The sequence below is a fragment of the Caenorhabditis briggsae genome, assembly GCF_000004555.2.
Source record: "Caenorhabditis briggsae complete genome, chrV, whole genome shotgun sequence".
NCBI lineage: Eukaryota > Metazoa > Nematoda > Chromadorea > Rhabditida > Rhabditidae > Caenorhabditis > Caenorhabditis briggsae.
In genome coordinates this window covers 13,921,142-13,939,164 of record NC_013488.2, presented here as the reverse complement: position 1 = coordinate 13,939,164, position 18,023 = coordinate 13,921,142, and the positions used below count along the sequence as shown (strand labels likewise).

Genomic DNA, 18,023 nt, shown 5'->3' with positions numbered 1-18,023 from the left:
TTGATTTTATTATGAACAATTTATCAGTTGACAATTTTTGTTATCTTTTACAGGAACCAGGAAAATTGAATCAAAGTTGAAATCTAGGGCCCTTCTACAGGCTTTACGATATTTAGCCACAAGAATAAAAAAATGTCTGGAATATCAGTTCTTAAAGGTGGGGAGACAAGAAAAAAAAATAATGTTCTCGAAATTCCGTCTGAATATGCCCCTCGAGGAGTTGAGCTAGCATGGGCGAGGATTGAGAGTGCGGCGCCGCTACCGACTGAGCCACGCGGGCAAAAAGGCACCCGGCGCCCGATTGCATACATAAAGGCGGGGACGCTGGCTGTACGCAGAGTGGCATTAATCTCCTGTCCCCCACCTTTAAGAAAATATTTGTATTTGTTGAGTGGAGGTGGCGCACTCTTCCGTTCCAGATATTGAAAATTAATACATTTTGGTTTTCTTCAGTCTGACTGAAATACAAATCACTTAATTTTGGGAATGATTTCTAACTACCTAGCTCTGTCAAAGATCCGAAATAATACTGTCTCATGACCAATTTTACAATTCTGATAAAAATCTGTTCAGAGAAATGCCCGATCTGTTCAGAGAAATGCACCTCCAAACGGGCAAAAAACATATCCGGTGCTTTTCGGGAAAAAATTCTGACTCTTCATTTCGGGATAGAAAATGGACGACAAGGCCGGAGAAGGCGGGAAAAAAACAGGAAGAGCACAAATTAAAAAGGGAAAAAAGGCAAAAAAGACAAGAGGCGGGAAGAAGGAAGGAAAAATGAGTTTTTGTTTCTCGCAGATATTCAAGTATTTGATACGGATCTGGCTTTCATCCGGGTGCACAAAAAAGGAAAGTGAAGAAGAAAAGAAATACTCGTAAAGAAGTTTAATGAAATAAAGAAGAATGTGTCACATGGAAGAAGTGCGGGAGAAGGAGAGGAGGAAGAAGGAAAATTAAGAACATGGTTCCAGAAAATGTATGTGGAGTTGCAAAAAACGTTTTGTTTTGGTTTGATTGCAAATTCATGAAGTTTCTGTTTGAGAGAAAACCAGAGGACCGTTGAATTTGGAAATAAAGATCTCTCTCGTGTCTTTTGGTTTTGATTCTTTCTTATTTGGCATTCTCAGAATAACTATAATATCTTGGAGGAGCTTGTTAGCTTTTTAGTGAAAATGAACCATAAATGGTGCAATATATGGTACAAGGAAGTTTGAATTTAAATTTCATGAAACAGAATATTCGTGGGTATGTTTGTATTGACTTTTTCTAGGAGAAAAAAGTGTAGATAAAAATCTGATTCCTTTTTGTTTCGAGCAATTCTAAACATAGAATGAACTGAAAAAAAAACCACTCACTAAGAAGAAAAGGTTATTTTAAAGACAACATAAATCAGTTTTTCGTATCAAGATTTTAGATTTGGGGAATTTTTACAAAACTAGCTACAGAACCAATCAATAAGATACACAAAACATTTTTTCTTGTTGATTTTTAGCCGTTTTCAGGGGTTTGGAGCACGGCTGTCAAGTTTCCGACCGTTTTGAAAATTTTGGAGGATGTAAAACAGTTATATAATTGAAAACTTTGCATTCATAGAATTTTTTTGAAAAATAGTAGTTTTTCAGCAAATTGACCATTTCAAACAGGTGTCTAATTTTTCGAAGTAATCGTGGATTTGACAGCCGAGCTCCAGATTTTTGAAAATGCTGAAAATCAACTGAAAATATACATTTTTGTATATCTTATTGACCTTATGTCTCCAATAATTGTCACAAACCATCAGATTCAGTTTTTAACGTTCTACACAGTATTCTGAATTTAAAAATCCGATTTCTCCTAAAAACAACAATGTTCTCGTTAAAATGTTACTTGATCCGCTCAGGAAAAGACCAGAAATGGATGAAGAATGATTCTATTGTTCTTGTTGGAAATTGGAGACAAAAGTGTCCAAAGTGTCCATAGAAATTCTTAAAATATTCGCTTGAAATCTTTTTTGATTCTTAACCAAGTTCAGATAAGGATATATGACCGAACAGTCCAATGTTTCTCATAGAAAATGCTAGAAAACATGGAATAGAGAATGAGTGAACTGAAACTGAAAACACCAAACAAAAAGGTGCCTCTTGGGAGGAGGAGCGTTTTTAAAATCTAAAGAATCATTGGTTTTTAATGTCAAGTTTTCTTGTTTAACATGAATCGGAAATATCAGAAAAAAAAACGCTTAAAAGGGGGTGGGATGATGAGCAACAGATCAAGATTGAATATGAAATCCGAGACACTTCAACGTATTCAAAAACTTTCTGAAAAAGAGAAGAAGTGTCCTAACGAAGGACACTTCTCTTATACACACCGTCGTCAAAAGAGAAAATATCCGATTTCCATATGCTTGTCGCTTCTTTTTCAGAAAAGAAAAGGCATACTATTTATCGGTGCCCGGGATCAAAACAGAAGGTCAAAGGAGCAGATGAAGTTGGAAGATGAGAGTTTGAATCCAGAAGAAACAAGGAGGGGATGTCTTCTGAAGATGATGGATAGAAGTGGTAGACGAAAAGGAGGAGCAGATGCCGATGAGGATGACCTCGTGAACGGAAAAGGAAGACAAACAGGAGCAGTTCGGGGAATTGAAGATTTGCAGAGGAAAGGGAAAAGAGCAGGAGGGAAGTGGAAGAAAGTTCGAGATATGTGACAGTGATAATAGAGAAGGTCTAGTTGTGTGTCCTTTGGAAAAAGCAGCAAGTATCGATAGATGCGAAAAGTGAGAGTCCAGAGATGTTAGGCAAGGAATTCCAAAAATTCTCAAAGTTTTCGAAATGAAACTCCGACCGGAAAAATTCTGAAAAAAAGTTACGGAATAAAATTCCGGTCGGAATATTTCCAGTTTTTTTTTCGGAATCAGAGCTTTTCGGACTACAATATTTTAGAATATTCCAATATTCCAAAAAATTTAAAATCAGAATACTCCGAAATTCCGGAAATTTGGAACTAAAAAAGGAATTTTGAATCTTTGGTCTTGATATTTTTCAGAGCTCCCGTATTTAAGTAGTAGTCGGAACCAGCGACCACAACAAAAGGGGCGGAGCCTAATATATAATGAGAAAATTCTGGAACTTCCAGAACTGAAATGAGATTCGTTAAAGTGTAATTTTGAAAACCAAAAGTGCAAAAATCCTTTATTGGAAGATAATTGGAAGAACGCCTTCAGAGATTTAGGCTAGAAGCTTTTATATAGGCTCTACGGAAAATCCAGAATATCAGAGACCCATAGTTTTTTTTTTGAAGTTGCTTCAAACCTTTTTCTGACTCAACTGAAATGAGCTGGACCAAAACTTTTGTCTAACTCAATTATGACAAAAAAGTTCATGAACTTCAACTTCCTTGAATAAAGAGCAAACTACTATCGAACAAAACTTAATTATTAAAAAAAGAACACAACGTTTTCAGACCAACAAGGCACATGAAGCATTCGGATATACTAAATCTTGCCTCTGGGCGATTTCTTTTCTTTTGATGCAATGTCAGTCAAAAAAGAATCGAAAAAATAACTGATCTAGAAATTTTCAAGTTTTCTGAATGGTTCTTTTTATGTGTTTTTTTGTTGCTGTCCGATTTGAAAATAAACAAAAAAGTGATGATGTCTGAAAACACGTGGAAGTGTTGGGGAACGCGACAGAAGATGCCTTTAAGCGAAATGAAGCAACAGAAGGAGCCGAGAAAAAATAAACAATTAATTGGTTCTAGGGACAAAAAATGAAGAAAAAAAGAAAAGAAAAAAGAAGAGGATCAAATACAAACACCCACTGAAACCCCAAAAAAAGAATCTCATTTGGCATTAGAGAAGAGGATCTGGGCGTTTCGTGTGCATTGTCGTGTTTTTGAAAGATAAAGGAAAAACAGATTTGAACCTTATGTTCTTGTCAAAAATGTGACACGATGGGTCTCAAATGAGTACAATGGGAACCTCAACCTTGTGCACCCAGATTTGGATAGAAAATTCAGAATAGGTTTAAAATAGCTTTTCTAGGTTGCGAACCTAATCAACTATTTAACCAAACCCTTTTGCGTCCATCTCTAGATTTCCTCAATTCACGAATTCTGTAACATGTGAGATGTAACATTTCCTGCACTTCCTCCATTTTTTCCTGTGTTTATCTCTTAATCGATTTTTCTCAAATCTATTGGAACCAGATGAAATCATTTGACAGCTGGAGCTGAAAATCTGTTTTCCGTTTCTGTGTGCAAGTTTTGGAAAGCGCTTGAAATTTTTGCATTTACAAGTGAACCTCAACCGAGATTTCGATGAAAGTTTCAGGAAAAAAGAATAGCCTATTTAGACACTTCTGAAAATTTCAAAATCCGCTCGCTAGTGCCGAGTTATATGAGTTTCAGTATTAAAAAATCGCGTTTTCAGTGCAAAACAACGATGTTCTCAATTTCTTGGGCGTTTCAGAACATGAAATTTGAGCTTCGCGTCACTTCGAAACCGCGATACTTTGAAATCAGTCATTCCGAAACCAGTCATCTCGAAACCTTGGTAATACAGCCGAATGAATAAATTTCAGATTACAAAAACGATTTTCGGGTTTTCAAATATCCTTTTTTTGATAGAACACATTCTGAAACTCAAAAAATTCAACAATAACATTTTTCGGAAAAATAAAATTTTGGATTTTTTTAAAACTTCAAAATGTGTTCTATCAGGAAATGCATATTTGAAAACCATGAAATTGTCTTTTCAGTCTAAAAAATCTATTCGTCTGTATTACCACAGTTTCGAAATTACCGGTTGCGGAATGACTGGTTTCGAAGTGTCCCGATTTTCTGGCGAGCGGATTCTAAAATTTTCAGAAGTGCCTAGGTCGACTATTCTCAAAATATCCTGAAATTTTCATCAAAATCTCGGCTGAGGCTCATTTGCATAACCGTAATTTTCAAGTGACTCCTTCAAAACTTGCAAAAAACTGAAACGGAAAATAGATTTTCAGCTCCAGCTGTCAAATGATTTCATCCGGTTCCAGTCGGTTTCCAAGAATCGATTAAGAGATCGAAACAGAGAAGAAAAAATGAAATCATTCAGGAAGTGCAGGAAATGTTACATCTCACATCTGTTACATTGAATTGAGGAAATCTAGAGATGGAGCCAATTGAGAAGAGGAAGGGATGTTGATAAATAGCTGATTAGGCGCGAAATTTTTAATGAGAACATTTTTTGTCTGTAGCCACTAGTACATATTTTTTACTCAAAACCCGGATCTTTGAAAAAAGTACTACAATCATGTAGAAACTCCAAGTGCTAATCTCTTTATGATGCTAATAACAAATTGAGTTTGGCCAAAACCTCTCCCGTCTACAAAGCGATCCCGGAATTTATACCCTATTGAGACAAGATTTACCGAAGGATTATGCCAAAACAAAGAAAAACATTTTAGAGTTTATTTTTCTTGGAATTTTGGAGAAAAACGAATGACTCCAGTCCAACGAGTCAACCAACTCATCTCCCAACCAGGAAAAAACAAGATTTTTCAGGAATTTCGGCGCCAGAAAATTACCTCCATGAACACTCGAAAAGTGATTCTCTTCGCTTCTTCTCTTTTTTGTTTGCTGCAACAGGCATCGCAAATTTTTTCACCCATTTGTCGTTGACGCTGGACATTTCAAGAATCGAAGCAAGGATCGTCTTTTCAACAGGAGATCCAGGTGGTGGGGCTTGATGAATTCCATCAGAGTCCATCTGAAAAAGAAATGATCAGACTGGAACAGGAATTAGTAACAATTGTCAGGAACAAGGGAAACAAAACTAGGATTAGGTGAGACGGTGGGTGATTCAAGTTTTTGGGTTTGATCCATTGTATCAATTTGGTTTTCTGGTTTTTCTGGATAATCAATGGCAAGCCGAACTTTGGGGGTGTCTTTGTATGTTCTGAATGTATATTAGAGCTAATCAAAAATAATAATTGCTTCTATTAATGTGGTGTGTAATGGGCAAAAAAGAAAGATATTGGATTTGATATCCATTTTTAGCTTTAAAAAAGGTTCCAAAAAGTTGGTTCAGTTCGGAACGCCCATCAGAAGTGTGTCATCGTTGAGTTGAGCGACATGCCGAAGTGTGCACTTTGAGCTCAATTATCTCAATTCCTATGCAAGATATCAAAACAAAAATGGTCGGCTGATAAAATAATGGTTGCTTCATGATAAACAATTTATGAGTTGAAGTTTTTTTTTTTCATATCATTCGAAGGAATCGAGATAATAGACCTCAAAGTTCAAATATTGGGTGCGAATTTATTAGAGCAATAAGGAAATTCGGAAGATGAAATCAAGAACCTTCGTAGCCTACAGATGCTACATAAAAGTAATATTTCAATCAGGAAGAAACTCGCAAAAATTCGTTTCACCTGAAACAATCAGATAATTAACGAATTCGTGATTTCCTCAGAGAACAATTTTGTTTTCCGTGATTTCACTTTCTGAAAAAAACAGGTGAAATAGAGAGTTAGTGTTTCTTTTTGTTCGAAAATTCACCCGGCTGAAAAGTGAGAATTCAGCTGAAAAGGTAAAAAGAATACAAGAGTTTCCAGATCTTTTAGATTATTTTAATTGTTGAAAGTGTTCTCTGGGCTCTACACTAAGAACGTCCTAGGGTGTTTTGGTTCGAAAACAAATGAAGAAAACCAACCAAAGTGTGTCGATTCGAGTACATTTTTCCATTAGAACGTCCCATTTCCTCGTCCTCTTCCTCCATTTCTTCAATATTTGGCATGGCATTTTCAGCATGTATTGAAGTCGTTCGATTGAAAGGATACATGTTCTCTGGAAAAAAGAATACGTAAAACATGACTTCAAGTAAAATAGGAAAAGGATGGCTAACGTAGAAAGGAAAAAAGGAAAGGGCGGAAATTGAGTGAAAATCCAATTCATCTTAATGCACTTCACATTGATATAACAGAGAGAAAATGGAATGACATGGATGAGAAGATGGAGAATGTTTGTTTTTTTTTGTAGACAGACAACTAGAAATTTCTCTTGTTGAAGTGAGTGATATGTATTATTTGTATCTATTATTCTGGTACAAAAAAGAGTGGAAGAGGAACTCCAGTGGCCAAAGCGAAAGGTTCTGCAATGACAACTACCGTAACCTAAAAATATATTTATTTTCAAGATTTAATTTCTCAGTGTTCACTTAATTACATCAAGTTTTCTGTTATTTTTCTCCGAACGATTTGGAAAAGGAAAAGTTTTGATAGTGACAAAATTGACTGAAAACACAAAAATCGAGAAAATAAATTCGGACTATCAAAATGTTGTAGGTACGGTTGTTGTCGTTGTGGAATATTTTTCCGATTTTTGAACTAGAATAAAATCAAATCAAAAAATTTTTTTGCCTATTACACACTTACCGGTGGTTTTACAGAAAAAAATAAGCTGAAAATCCGCAAATATTTGTTCATCAAAAACGTTTTCCGGAAATAAAGTTGGAAATACAATTTTTGATACACTTCTAAATATGAATCGAGAGAATAATCAAAATTCTGATTTCAAAAATTACTTGTTTAGAGTTGCAAAAGGCCGGGCCGGTAGACGAATTTTCTCGGCCCGGCCCGCCTACCACAGTTGAAAAACTTCCAATAAAAAATTGGGTGTCTTTTTGAATTAAAAAAGAAAAAAGGTTACATTCTTCAACAAAATTAACAAAGTAGAAAGTAGTCAAAAATAGGTCGTTTTTTTCAAGTTTCTAAAAAAATTTCGAAATAATTCAAAAAAAAACCAGCGTCTGTACAAACCCCGGGCCGGCCCGCCAAATTTCTCGACGGGCCGACCCGCGGGCCGGCCCGAGATTTTGCAACTATGGTTTAGATATTTTCTATCATTTACACAACGCAGATAACTGAATAATCCGAATGCAACTGATTAGCTGCCCATTTACAAATCCTTTCCAAATTTTTTCGAATCAGAATGAAAAAAAAGAAACTCAGAGTTTTGATTTATTTTTGAAAATGGATGAGAAGATGGGATGTTTTTGTATAGATAGAAAACGAAAAAGTTGTCTTGTCAAAGTGAGAAAAAATGCATTCGGATGAGACAATGTGGATCAGAGTTCTGATCAATTTCTAGTTATATCTTTACTATGAATGAAAAACTGAAGAAAAGCGAGGCTTCAAGAAAAAAAATACACCAGACCAAGCGTTTACTATCGTTCATAATAAAAGAATCTGGAAATGCTTATCGGTGATTTTACAGAACAATAAAAACAATAATCAGAAAATCTGCAAATATTTTAAAGGAGGCCAGACACCAAAAAAAAGTTTTCCTGATATTTTGCATAGAGAACCCCCATGAGGGCTTGAACTCATGACAGGTATCTCAAGGGTACAGCACCGCTACCGGCTGAGCTACAGGGGCGCGAAGGCGCCTGACGACCGATGGTCTACATGAGCGCGGCGCGATTTCGTCCCCCGAACTGTCCCCCGAAATTTTTGCTGTCTCGCCTCCTTTAAATCAAAGTTTTATGGAAATCAGTTTTTGAGAGAAGATCTGATCTCACTATCAGCGGAAAGTGGCAAAATATAGAGTCACTCTTCTCCTTATGATCTAATTTCAGCCTAGAGGTGTTACAAAGTACACAGTCTCGCTGAAAATGACAGCAAAGAAAAGAAAGAAAATCATGTCTTCGTCACGAAAAAAAGTCTGGAAAAATACATAAATCGGAAAATGAATATATTTGTGTATATAGGATTAACGAATATTGAATTCTTAAAATGAATAACCGAAAATTGGAAAATTTAAGCATATCAGTAGTTTTCAGAAAAAATGACAGAAATCTTTTATCTAGGAGAGAGAGATCGAAAATATTTTGAAAATACGACAAAACGAAAAAGGATTCTTTGTAAGGTGTTGTTGATTTCAAAGAATTTTTTTTGAAAGTTGTTCTTTCGTTTTTTGGAGTTCTAACAACATTGTAAGAATTTTAAAGTCTGAAATTGAAAACTTCAGACAAAAAATAAATTTTAAAAATGCAAAATATAAATAAGAACATAATATTTTAACTATCAGTTTAGGTGAAGATTTAGAATGATACACATCAATTTGAGCATCAAAGTCTTAATTTTAAAAGTTATTTGTTTCAATTGTCCCAATAATTTCATAAAGCGGAAAAATGAATGATTCGAATGTGACTGATTAGTTTACAATTCACAAATCCTATTCCAAACTTCCATGAATCAGAATGACAGAAAAAAGAAATTCAGAGTTTTGATTTCTTATTGAAAACTAGTTCAAGTATGTATATTCAAAAATACTTCACAACGCGGAGATGTGTCTTGCTTTTCAGAGATCAAAAGGTACTTTAAAAATTGAGGACCTTTGAATCAAACCAAAAATTTCAAAAATTTTAAAAGAAAAAAAAACAAAGCGCGGCTCAATTTCACATGTTGAAGTAGAAAAAAAATAACAAGAAATTTGAAATTTGAGAAGTGATATCGAGAAGAAAAGACATCGGATTTTTCTTGTTCTTGAGATCAATTCACCTGCTCGGAATCAATATCTATTTTGAAATTTTATGTTCTTTCAAAAAATGGGAATTCTCACGAAAAAAAAGAAGAAGGAAGAGGAATTAAAGTAGATACAAGTGATTCCACTACATTCAAAAAAGATAAGCCTTCGTTTCATTTTTTGAACGAAGTCGAAAAAAAAACGGCTGAGATTGTAAACACAAAGAAGAGAAAGAGGGAGTGGAATATGTTTTTTCAGAAAATCGATCTGGATTTCTGGAGATTTGGAGATAGAAAATTGGAAAAAATGGGTTTAAAAAGTAGGAAAAACGAGAAAGCGGGTCTTACAAAGAGTTCTGAAGTCCATGAGTTATATGTCTGAAACTACGCAATCTCAAATTTTTTAAACCTTGAATTCCGGTTCTAGTTGTTTACGTATTTCGGTCCTTAATTTTTTTAAATTTCTGATGGTACCGAAATTACTAGTTAAAACCCGAATTTTTTACGAAATTGATATCTATTTTGTGAATTTTTATTTCCTAGATTCTCCTCAGAACTACGGTAATTAATAACAGGAAGCTCAGTTTGAAGTGGTTGTACTTTTGAGAAAATTGAACCTTCAAATTGGTGTATTATAATCTCCAAAACTCCAAGGATTCTAGAGTTTCCCTGAAATCGCTGAAAATATTAGTGTTAATTCAACTCCAACGACGAATAAATAAGGGGAAAACGGCGGAAAAAACAAGAATTTAGATGGACCCCTAGATAAGAATCTACACGTGTAGTCGACAAAATGATGCACTTGGAATTCTTCGTCTACTTCTTCGTCTTCTATCATCACTTTTCTGAGCACTCAAGAAACAAAGAGTCATCGACAAAAAGAAGAGAAGAGACACGTATCTTGTTCTTCGCCAACAAAACTAATTGTCGTCTTCTACTTCTTCTTCTCCTTCTATTGCTCTTTTTTGTTGCTCCATTTGCTCTGGTGATCCGAAAACTCATTCAACACCGCCTTTTTAGGTGTTTGGCTTTCTGGAAACTTATTGCTAATTGGCTCGTTTTCTTGAAACACCCTTAATTTGGTAAAAGGAAAACGAGGAAAAAAGCAATTGTGTTTTGTGTGAGTTGGGGGATGAAATGAAAAGAAACGGAAAAAAACAAGGAAGGAAACCTGCAAGAAGGGAAAAAATTATTAGGAAGGTAAATTAGAACGAAAAAACAGAGAATGTGAGTAACAAAGTGGTATGATGAATGCAAATTGGGAGTAATGGGGCATGGAGGGGAAATTTTAAACAAGATAGGTGGGACGGAAAACCGTTTTTCAATTGAGTTGACATTTTTATTGGTTCGAACAAGAATTTTCTAGAGAGTAGTTTCTAGTGCTGGTTTTTCAGTTCATCTTTAGAAACTTGGTTGAAAGAAATGTAGATCGAGTTTTATCAATTTTAATTTTCCTAAACAAACAAACGGATTGAAGGGACCGGAAGCAGCCATAAAACATTTTATGTCTCCGTTTAAATTGAAGAAAAGCAACTTGAACCTCATGATCATCTTTCAGGCCATGTCTTCCCCAGAAAACTTTTGGAGTGCCCTTATACAAAAATTGACACTCTCCGATCAGTTTTTCTAGCAAAACTATCAATTCCAGCCGTTTTTTGAGAACAATTTATCAACCTCTAGCGTTTCTCCTGGATCTCTAAACTATAGAACAGAGTCCAGTTTCATTTTGGATATCAAAAAATCGATTTTCAAGATTTTTCGAACCTATTTCTTTTCAAGAGGATGTTTCTAAGTTAGGATCCCATTCGGTCGGCCGAAAGTCGCCGTCCGCCGACCGAATTTATGCATTTGTGCAGTCAACAGCTGTCGGTCGGCCGCCTTATTTCCAATTGCTTCTGGAAATTTTGTCTAGATTTTTCTCCTGGTAAGTTTTCAATTAGAAAGTGTTTTCTGAAATTTCAGGGTTTCTTGTTTGTCTTTATTTCATTTCAGAAGCCTCGATTTTCCTCGAATTTCTGAAATTGAATATCTGAAATTGAACCACAAAAACAAGGAAGAGATTTCCCCTATGTTGAAGCACCAACGTCATCATTATGAAAAGATTTATTGAATCGAGATGAATAATCAAAAAATTCTCACGGGGAAAAAAGAAACATTAATCAAAAGGCAAATTTGGAAGAAAAAGAGGCTCGTATTCATTGACCCGCAATATATGGAGGAATAAATAAAGAGAAAACAAAAATAGACAAAATCTAATATGATACAAAATTAACATCTATGAGCAATCAGAAACTACAAGAAGTGGTATAGCTGGTGTCGATTTTCGGCGATTTTTTGACGCAGGGGATTCTGGTGGAAGAATTAAATTATTTGGATTCGTGGACGAGCCTTGATTGAACGGAAGTGAGAGAAGGGGACTCAGAATTGAAGACGTATTGCTTGTTAGGGAGACACGCTCGTTTTGGTCTCGCTGAAAAAAAAACAAGGTCTCAAGAATTTCTCTGAAAGTCACTTACCGATCCAGAAGACGAGGCAATAGAACCTCTACCCGAATCGGCTGATCCTTCCTGTCTTCTGCCCAGTGCTAGTATCCGATTCAGTGAAGATCTCAGTTTTCTACGAGGATGAGGAACATGTTCGTGATGACTTTCACTAGAATGTTCTGATAGATCTGATACTTCTGGAACTGATGACACTATCCGTTTCAGTAATGATATCCGATTCTTTCTATCGGATCTTGGAGTTGTTGGAGAAATCGGAATATCGAAGGAAACTCGTGGAGAGGCGCTGCAAATGAAAAAAAAATGTGTTAAATAAGACCACTGATCTCCTCTGATATCTCTGATACCTTGCTCTTCTTTCATAATCAAAAAGCATGGCATCTGAAGCTCTCGAAGAGACATTGGATCCTCTCGGTGTACTGTTCAATGACGTTGTCTGAAATCAATAATTTTTAGGAGCCATTCCTAATCCCCGAATTCTCTCTTGATATACCTGGCATACCTGGGTAACTGCCAAATGCATTCCAGACGGACTTGCTTGCTCATCTCGGCTTCTTCTATGGGCTCCTGGTGGTTGGGAGTGATAGAAATTCGATAGAGAACTCGCGGCATTCAGTGGTCCAGTTGTGATTCTCCGGATGACTGGAATCGTCTTGCTTCTCACACGATGTTGAATAACCTCAGTAAAGAAAACATAGAGAAATGGATTTGCGAATGCGTTGATCGGGAAGAAGAATACGAGGACGAATTTAGCAGAAGATAGGGAGAGAAGAGGGAATCCGATGGTGGCGGTGAATCCGAAGAAGAGAGTTGGGAACCAGCAGATTAGATCGGTAACCACTAGTACTGTCATTTTAGTGATCAATGCTCGATCCTCCTCTCTTGTTTCATTTTCCTAAAAAAATTATTTGATAATAGAAACATCAAAACAATTTTAAAAATTGAAATTACTTTGAGCATTTTCACAATGAAACCGTATGACAATGCCATCGCTGTGAATGCCAAAAAGTTGAAACTCAATCCAAATATCAGATAACTCTTGTCAAACATTGTTGTAGCTTTCAATGGTAGACACACACTACTTTCAGAGTATGAAGACACTCCGAACCATGGGAGAATAGCCATCACAATAGCAAACAACCATCCACCAATCATTAAAAGTACTCCAACTTTCGGACTGAGTCTTCGTCCACGGAATGATTGTCTCGTATTGTATGACATTTCGAATGCAATCAAAAACAGGGAAATAATTCCTAGCTCCGAAGCAAAAACAGCCAAGAAACCAGCGGCTCTGCATCCCCATCCAGTTTGCCACCAGACTGCATGACGGTAGTATTCATCTGACATCTTTGCGTCGGCGATGGCAAGAACTGCCAGATACACTCCTAAACAAAAAGTTGAAGAAACTTCTCAAAATCTTATCAGAGCCAACCTGTGAACATATCAGCAACTGACATATTGATCATGTACAAATAATGAATTCTCATTCGCTTCTCATAAACAATTCCTAATAAGATCCAAACAACAATGTTTCCTACGATTGCAGCGAAACATACAATCCAGATGGCAACTCGAAGAAATGGGTATCCGACAATATTTTCGCATGGATTCAAAGCATCTGGTTGTGGGTAACAGGTAATATTTGAATAGTATTTTTGAACTTCTTCACCAATCGATTGGCATGGTTCCGCTCCAATTTCAGTGAAAGCTGAAAAAAGAAGGCTGTGCAGTTATTGTCATAATTTAAAAACTGTGATATTTTTGTTTTTAGTTTTGTGATTTTTTAAATTTTAAAATTTTGTGATTTTTTAAATTTTTTTAAATTTTACGTCGTGCCCTAGTTTTCAATTTTTAGGTCGTAACCTAGATTTGAATTTTTAGGTCATGACCTAGATTTCGATTTTTAGGTCGTGACCTAGATTTCGATTTTTAGGTCATGACCTAGATTTCGATTTTTAGGTCATGACCTAGATTTCGATTTTTAGGTCATGACCTAGATTTCGATTTTTAGGTCATGACCTAGATTTCGATTTTTAGATCATGACCTAGATTTCGATTTTTAGGTCATGACCTAGATTTCGATTTTTAGATCATGATCTAGATTTGAATTTTTAGGTCGTGCCCTAGATTTTAATTTTTAGGTCATGACCTAGATTTGAATTTTTAGGTCGTGCCCTAGATTTTAATTTTTAGGTCATGACCTAGATTTCGATTTTTAGGTCATGACCTAGATTTCGATTTTTAGGTCATGACCTAGATTTCGATTTTTAGGTCATGACCTAGATTTCGATTTTTAGGTCATGACCTAGATTTCGATTTTTAGGTCATGACCTAGATTTCGATTTTTAGGTGATACCTAGATTTGAATTTTTAGGTCGTGCCCTAGATTTTAATTTTTAGGTCATGACCTAGATTTGAATTTTTAGGTCGTGCCCTAGATTTTAATTTTTAGGTCATGACGTAGACATGAATTTCTAAGTCATGACCTAGATTTCAATTTTTAGGTCCTGACCTAGATTTCAATTTTTAGGTCGTGGCATAGATTTCAGTTTTTTGGCGATCGTCTTCTGCACACATGAGGTGACAGTTTTTGTTTATTCCGACAATATTGGGTAATTTCGAAACATACGTGGCAACTCATCATCATCGTTATCATCTGGTCCTGTATAAGTACTATTATCTGTCCATTCCTTCAACAACATTTCCAGAAAATCCACTCCAGAAGTATCACGTTTCCTTCTTCTTGCTAACTCCTGCTGCTCTCGTTTTTCACAAATTCTTTTATGAATTTCTTTAGCATTCCGTTGATATTTTCCGTTATCATTCATCGTCACGTCATCTACATATTTGAACAAACAACAGTGATGCGGATAGGTGAAGTGGGCAGTTTCCAGATCGGTGAAACTCAAAATACTTGGAAGACTTTTGAGAGTTGGGACGTTATTCAAAACTAGGGTCTTCAGTTTTTTCAAACCATTGATTGGTAGAGTGCTGATCGCAGTATGTGAGAGATCTCTGAGAAATCGGAATTTCATTTTCATAGAACTTTTGGAAACTCACAAAGTCTGAAGCCCAGCCATGTTCTTGAAAGCATCTACTGACAGACTTCGTAGGTTTGGGTTGTTGTTTAGCTTTCTGAATATTTTTGATGAGTTTCTTATTGAAATACCATTGTAGCGTTTTATCTATGACGAAGACTTATCACTCACAGTTTCAAAAATTGACTCTCTGTGAATGCATATCCGGATATTTCCAAAAGATTGTTCTCACTCAAAACAACAGTTCTGGCTCTCACGTTTCTGACTTTTGAGTCTCCAATAAACTTGATTTGGTTTTGAGATAAATCAATTCTATCCACTAACACATGATGAAAATCTGTCATTCGAAGAGAGGCATCGTTCGAAGACCATTGTTTTTCAGAATTCTGAAAACAAGTGTTCTGGTTTACAAGATTCATAAAAACGAAATCTTACACAGTCTGAATCCGAGTGTTATTGACCAGAAGCTTTCCAGAAATTTCGCTAAGGTTTGGACACCTCACCACAGAAAGTTTTCGAAGTTTTGGGAGAACCGTAAAAGAGAAACCATCGATGTGTTCCAAGAAACGGGAATTGTCGATTTCTAGTTCTCGGATTGACGGATAGGAGTCAAAGAAATTTGATGTAATTTCAGAGATTGAAGTGTTATGTAGGTACCTGAATATTCATTTTTTTAGTTTTCTCTCACTTATTTTGTGGTGGTTTTTCATTTAAAGGTGGGGGGACAGGAGATTTTTCGTAGTTTTTTTGTAGCTAGGGTATGCATTCTACCGTGACGGTGTACAACGCTTAATGTCACTCTGCGTACAGCTGTCGTCCTCGTCTTTATGTATGCAAACGGGCGTGCGTTTTCTCTTTGCCCGCGTGCCTCAGTCGGTAGCGGCGCCGCACCCTCAATCATCGCCCTCACAAGTTCAACTCCTCGAGGGGCATCTTTGAACGGAATTTCGAGAACATTATTTTTTTCATGTCCCCCCACCTTTAAGGATTAATATTTTTGACCAACTGAATCAGATACGGTAAAAATCGGCTATAAACAAAGTTACAGAAGAAAAAACAGGCAGGACCAGGTATGGCCCGATCGGCGGCTTTACGGCTTGAAACTTTGTCCATCCGTTTATCAAGTATGGTTTTTTTTTTCAACGTTCGATCCTTTAACTTACAAATATCCAACATCCAGAGCCAGATTGGCAGGCAATCGTACCACCTCCAATCCCATACAACAACATTCTGGTTGTCCGTATCTTTTCGTTTGTTTACATACACATCCTTCTCCGATATCTGCTTTCAGTGCCATACACGAATGCTTCGTTTCGGCTAGACTCAGGACATTCTGACATTCGGCTTCTGGTATATACAGTAAAGTTAGCGAAATAAAAAGGAATAATTTTGGTAGAAGTCGAATCGATCGATATGTTGAGCATGTCATTTGACCAGAAGCGACCATTGATTCGTGACTGCATTCGATCATAAATTGATAAGAAGAGACAGTTAGTGATAGAGAGCACGCGATTGAAAATACGCAGAGCTTCCAGAGTCAAAGATCTGAAATGTTTTGTTTTTGTTGATCAGTAGAATAAATGTCAAGTTATAGCAAAAAAACTATAACAGGAGGTAGGTAGGTCGCGTGGGTTTTCATCAGGTGAGCACAATTACTGGACAAAAGTTATGTTGCTTATCACTAAAGATTAAAATTAGGGGAAAGAAGAAATCGTATATTGATTTTGAAGGTGGAAGGACAGGAAAAAAATATTTTTCTCGAAATTGTTCATATAAGCCTCTCGAAGAGTTGAACTTGTGGGACAAATATTGAAGGTGTGGCGCAGCTACCGACTGAGCCACGCGTGCAAAGCTGGAATGGCAGTCTGATGGTATACATGAAAGCAGGATAGCTGTACGCAGAATGAACACAAAGCATTATACACCGTTACGTTAGAATGCATACTCTACTCCAAAAAACTCCTGTATACTGATTCCTAGAGTTCAAAAAACGTTTGGTTCGTTATAATCTGGAAGTTCCAATATGTGACAGTCTGTTTTGACAATATACGCCCACGAGAGACTATTGTTCGTTTTTTGAAAGTTTTCGAAATAGAACACACACATAAATCATTAGTTGTCAAAAACGGAAGATCAATTTCCGAAATGACTCTCGTCTTTTTTTTGACGATGCGACTATAATTATGTGACTAAACCAATTGAAAACTGGTCACTGTTAGTTCTGACGTCACCGCCGTACGGTGCACTTGAATTTTCATTATTTTTGGTGGTTCTTCAAAACATTAAATAAGAAAAATAACATACTTGTAAAATTCCGGGCCGGCCCGCCAAAGCCCGGGCCTGAGGAAAATTTCAAGGTCCGGGCCCGGCCCGGTAGGCCCGGTAGCAAAAATTTTGTCATTTTGAACCGAATTTTGAGCTTTCAATACAATTTTCTATATTTTTTTTTGTGCTTTTTGGATTGTTTGTCTGTTTGATTTAAAAAATATTTTTAAAAACTCGAAAAAAATGTTTTGATCGAAAAAAATCACATAAAGGTCCCCTTATGTGTTTTTTGAAATTTTCAAGCTTGTGGAATGACAGGCCCGCCGGGCCGGGCCTCCAAAATTCGGGAAAAAAACCCGGCCCGGCCCGGCCCGTTACAAGTATGAAAAATAATAATGTGAAATTTCGGAATTAAATCTGAAAAGTATTGAATAATTGTATACAAACAGTCAACTGACTGACCGAGAGCATACAACTATCTGGAAATATCAGAAATGAGGCGACGTTATCTTTTTTCCATATAAGTGTCTTCTTCTTCTTCCCGGAAATTAAAATTCAAACATGAAAGGTGGTGGTGAGTTACGAAGTTTTGAGTCTATTTCGGGTGCATTTTACTCCTATATTTAGCTCTTTTTGTACAGTCATTTCTAAAAATAGATGTATGTAAGATTGATATCATTATATTAAAGTGACCGATCAAAAAAAGTGTGATAAGCATAGGGGCGGGAGATGGCTAT

General features: G+C 36.3%; 4 protein-coding genes across 4 annotated transcripts; 2 read left to right on the top strand and 2 right to left on the bottom strand.

Moving 5' to 3' along the window:
• Window positions 1-598: 598 nt before the first annotated feature.
• On the top strand, window positions 599-781 carry CBG27203 (the record flags this gene model as incomplete). Its single annotated transcript, XM_045238048.1, has 1 exon — window positions 599-781. The coding sequence occupies one exon, from the start codon at window positions 599-601 to the stop codon at window positions 779-781; it is 183 nt and encodes a 60-aa protein (XP_045100225.1).
• A 1,479-nt stretch (window positions 782-2,260) lies between these two features.
• Window positions 2,261-3,543, top strand: CBG27202 (the record flags this gene model as incomplete). Its single annotated transcript, XM_045238047.1, has 2 exons — window positions 2,261-2,668; window positions 3,439-3,543. 2 exons carry the CDS (start codon window positions 2,261-2,263, stop codon window positions 3,541-3,543), a joined length of 513 nt encoding a protein of 170 aa, XP_045100224.1.
• A 1,996-nt stretch (window positions 3,544-5,539) lies between these two features.
• On the bottom strand, window positions 5,540-6,799 carry CBG19396 (the record flags this gene model as incomplete). The annotated part of the gene is made up of 2 exons (XM_002637603.1): window positions 5,540-5,725; window positions 6,671-6,799. The coding sequence occupies 2 exons, from the start codon at window positions 6,797-6,799 to the stop codon at window positions 5,540-5,542; spliced, it is 315 nt and encodes a 104-aa protein (XP_002637649.1).
• Window positions 6,800-11,757: 4,958 nt separating this feature from the next.
• On the bottom strand, window positions 11,758-16,450 carry Cbr-fshr-1 (the record flags this gene model as incomplete). Its single annotated transcript, XM_002637602.1, is given in 12 exon segments — window positions 11,758-11,952; window positions 11,999-12,269; window positions 12,331-12,419; window positions 12,486-12,878; window positions 12,935-13,368; window positions 13,416-13,691; window positions 14,613-14,998; window positions 15,044-15,118; window positions 15,193-15,371; window positions 15,374-15,407; window positions 15,457-15,678; window positions 16,185-16,450. Coding segments are annotated over 12 exon segments (2,820 nt in total).
• Between the last annotated feature and the right edge of the window lie 1,573 nt (window positions 16,451-18,023).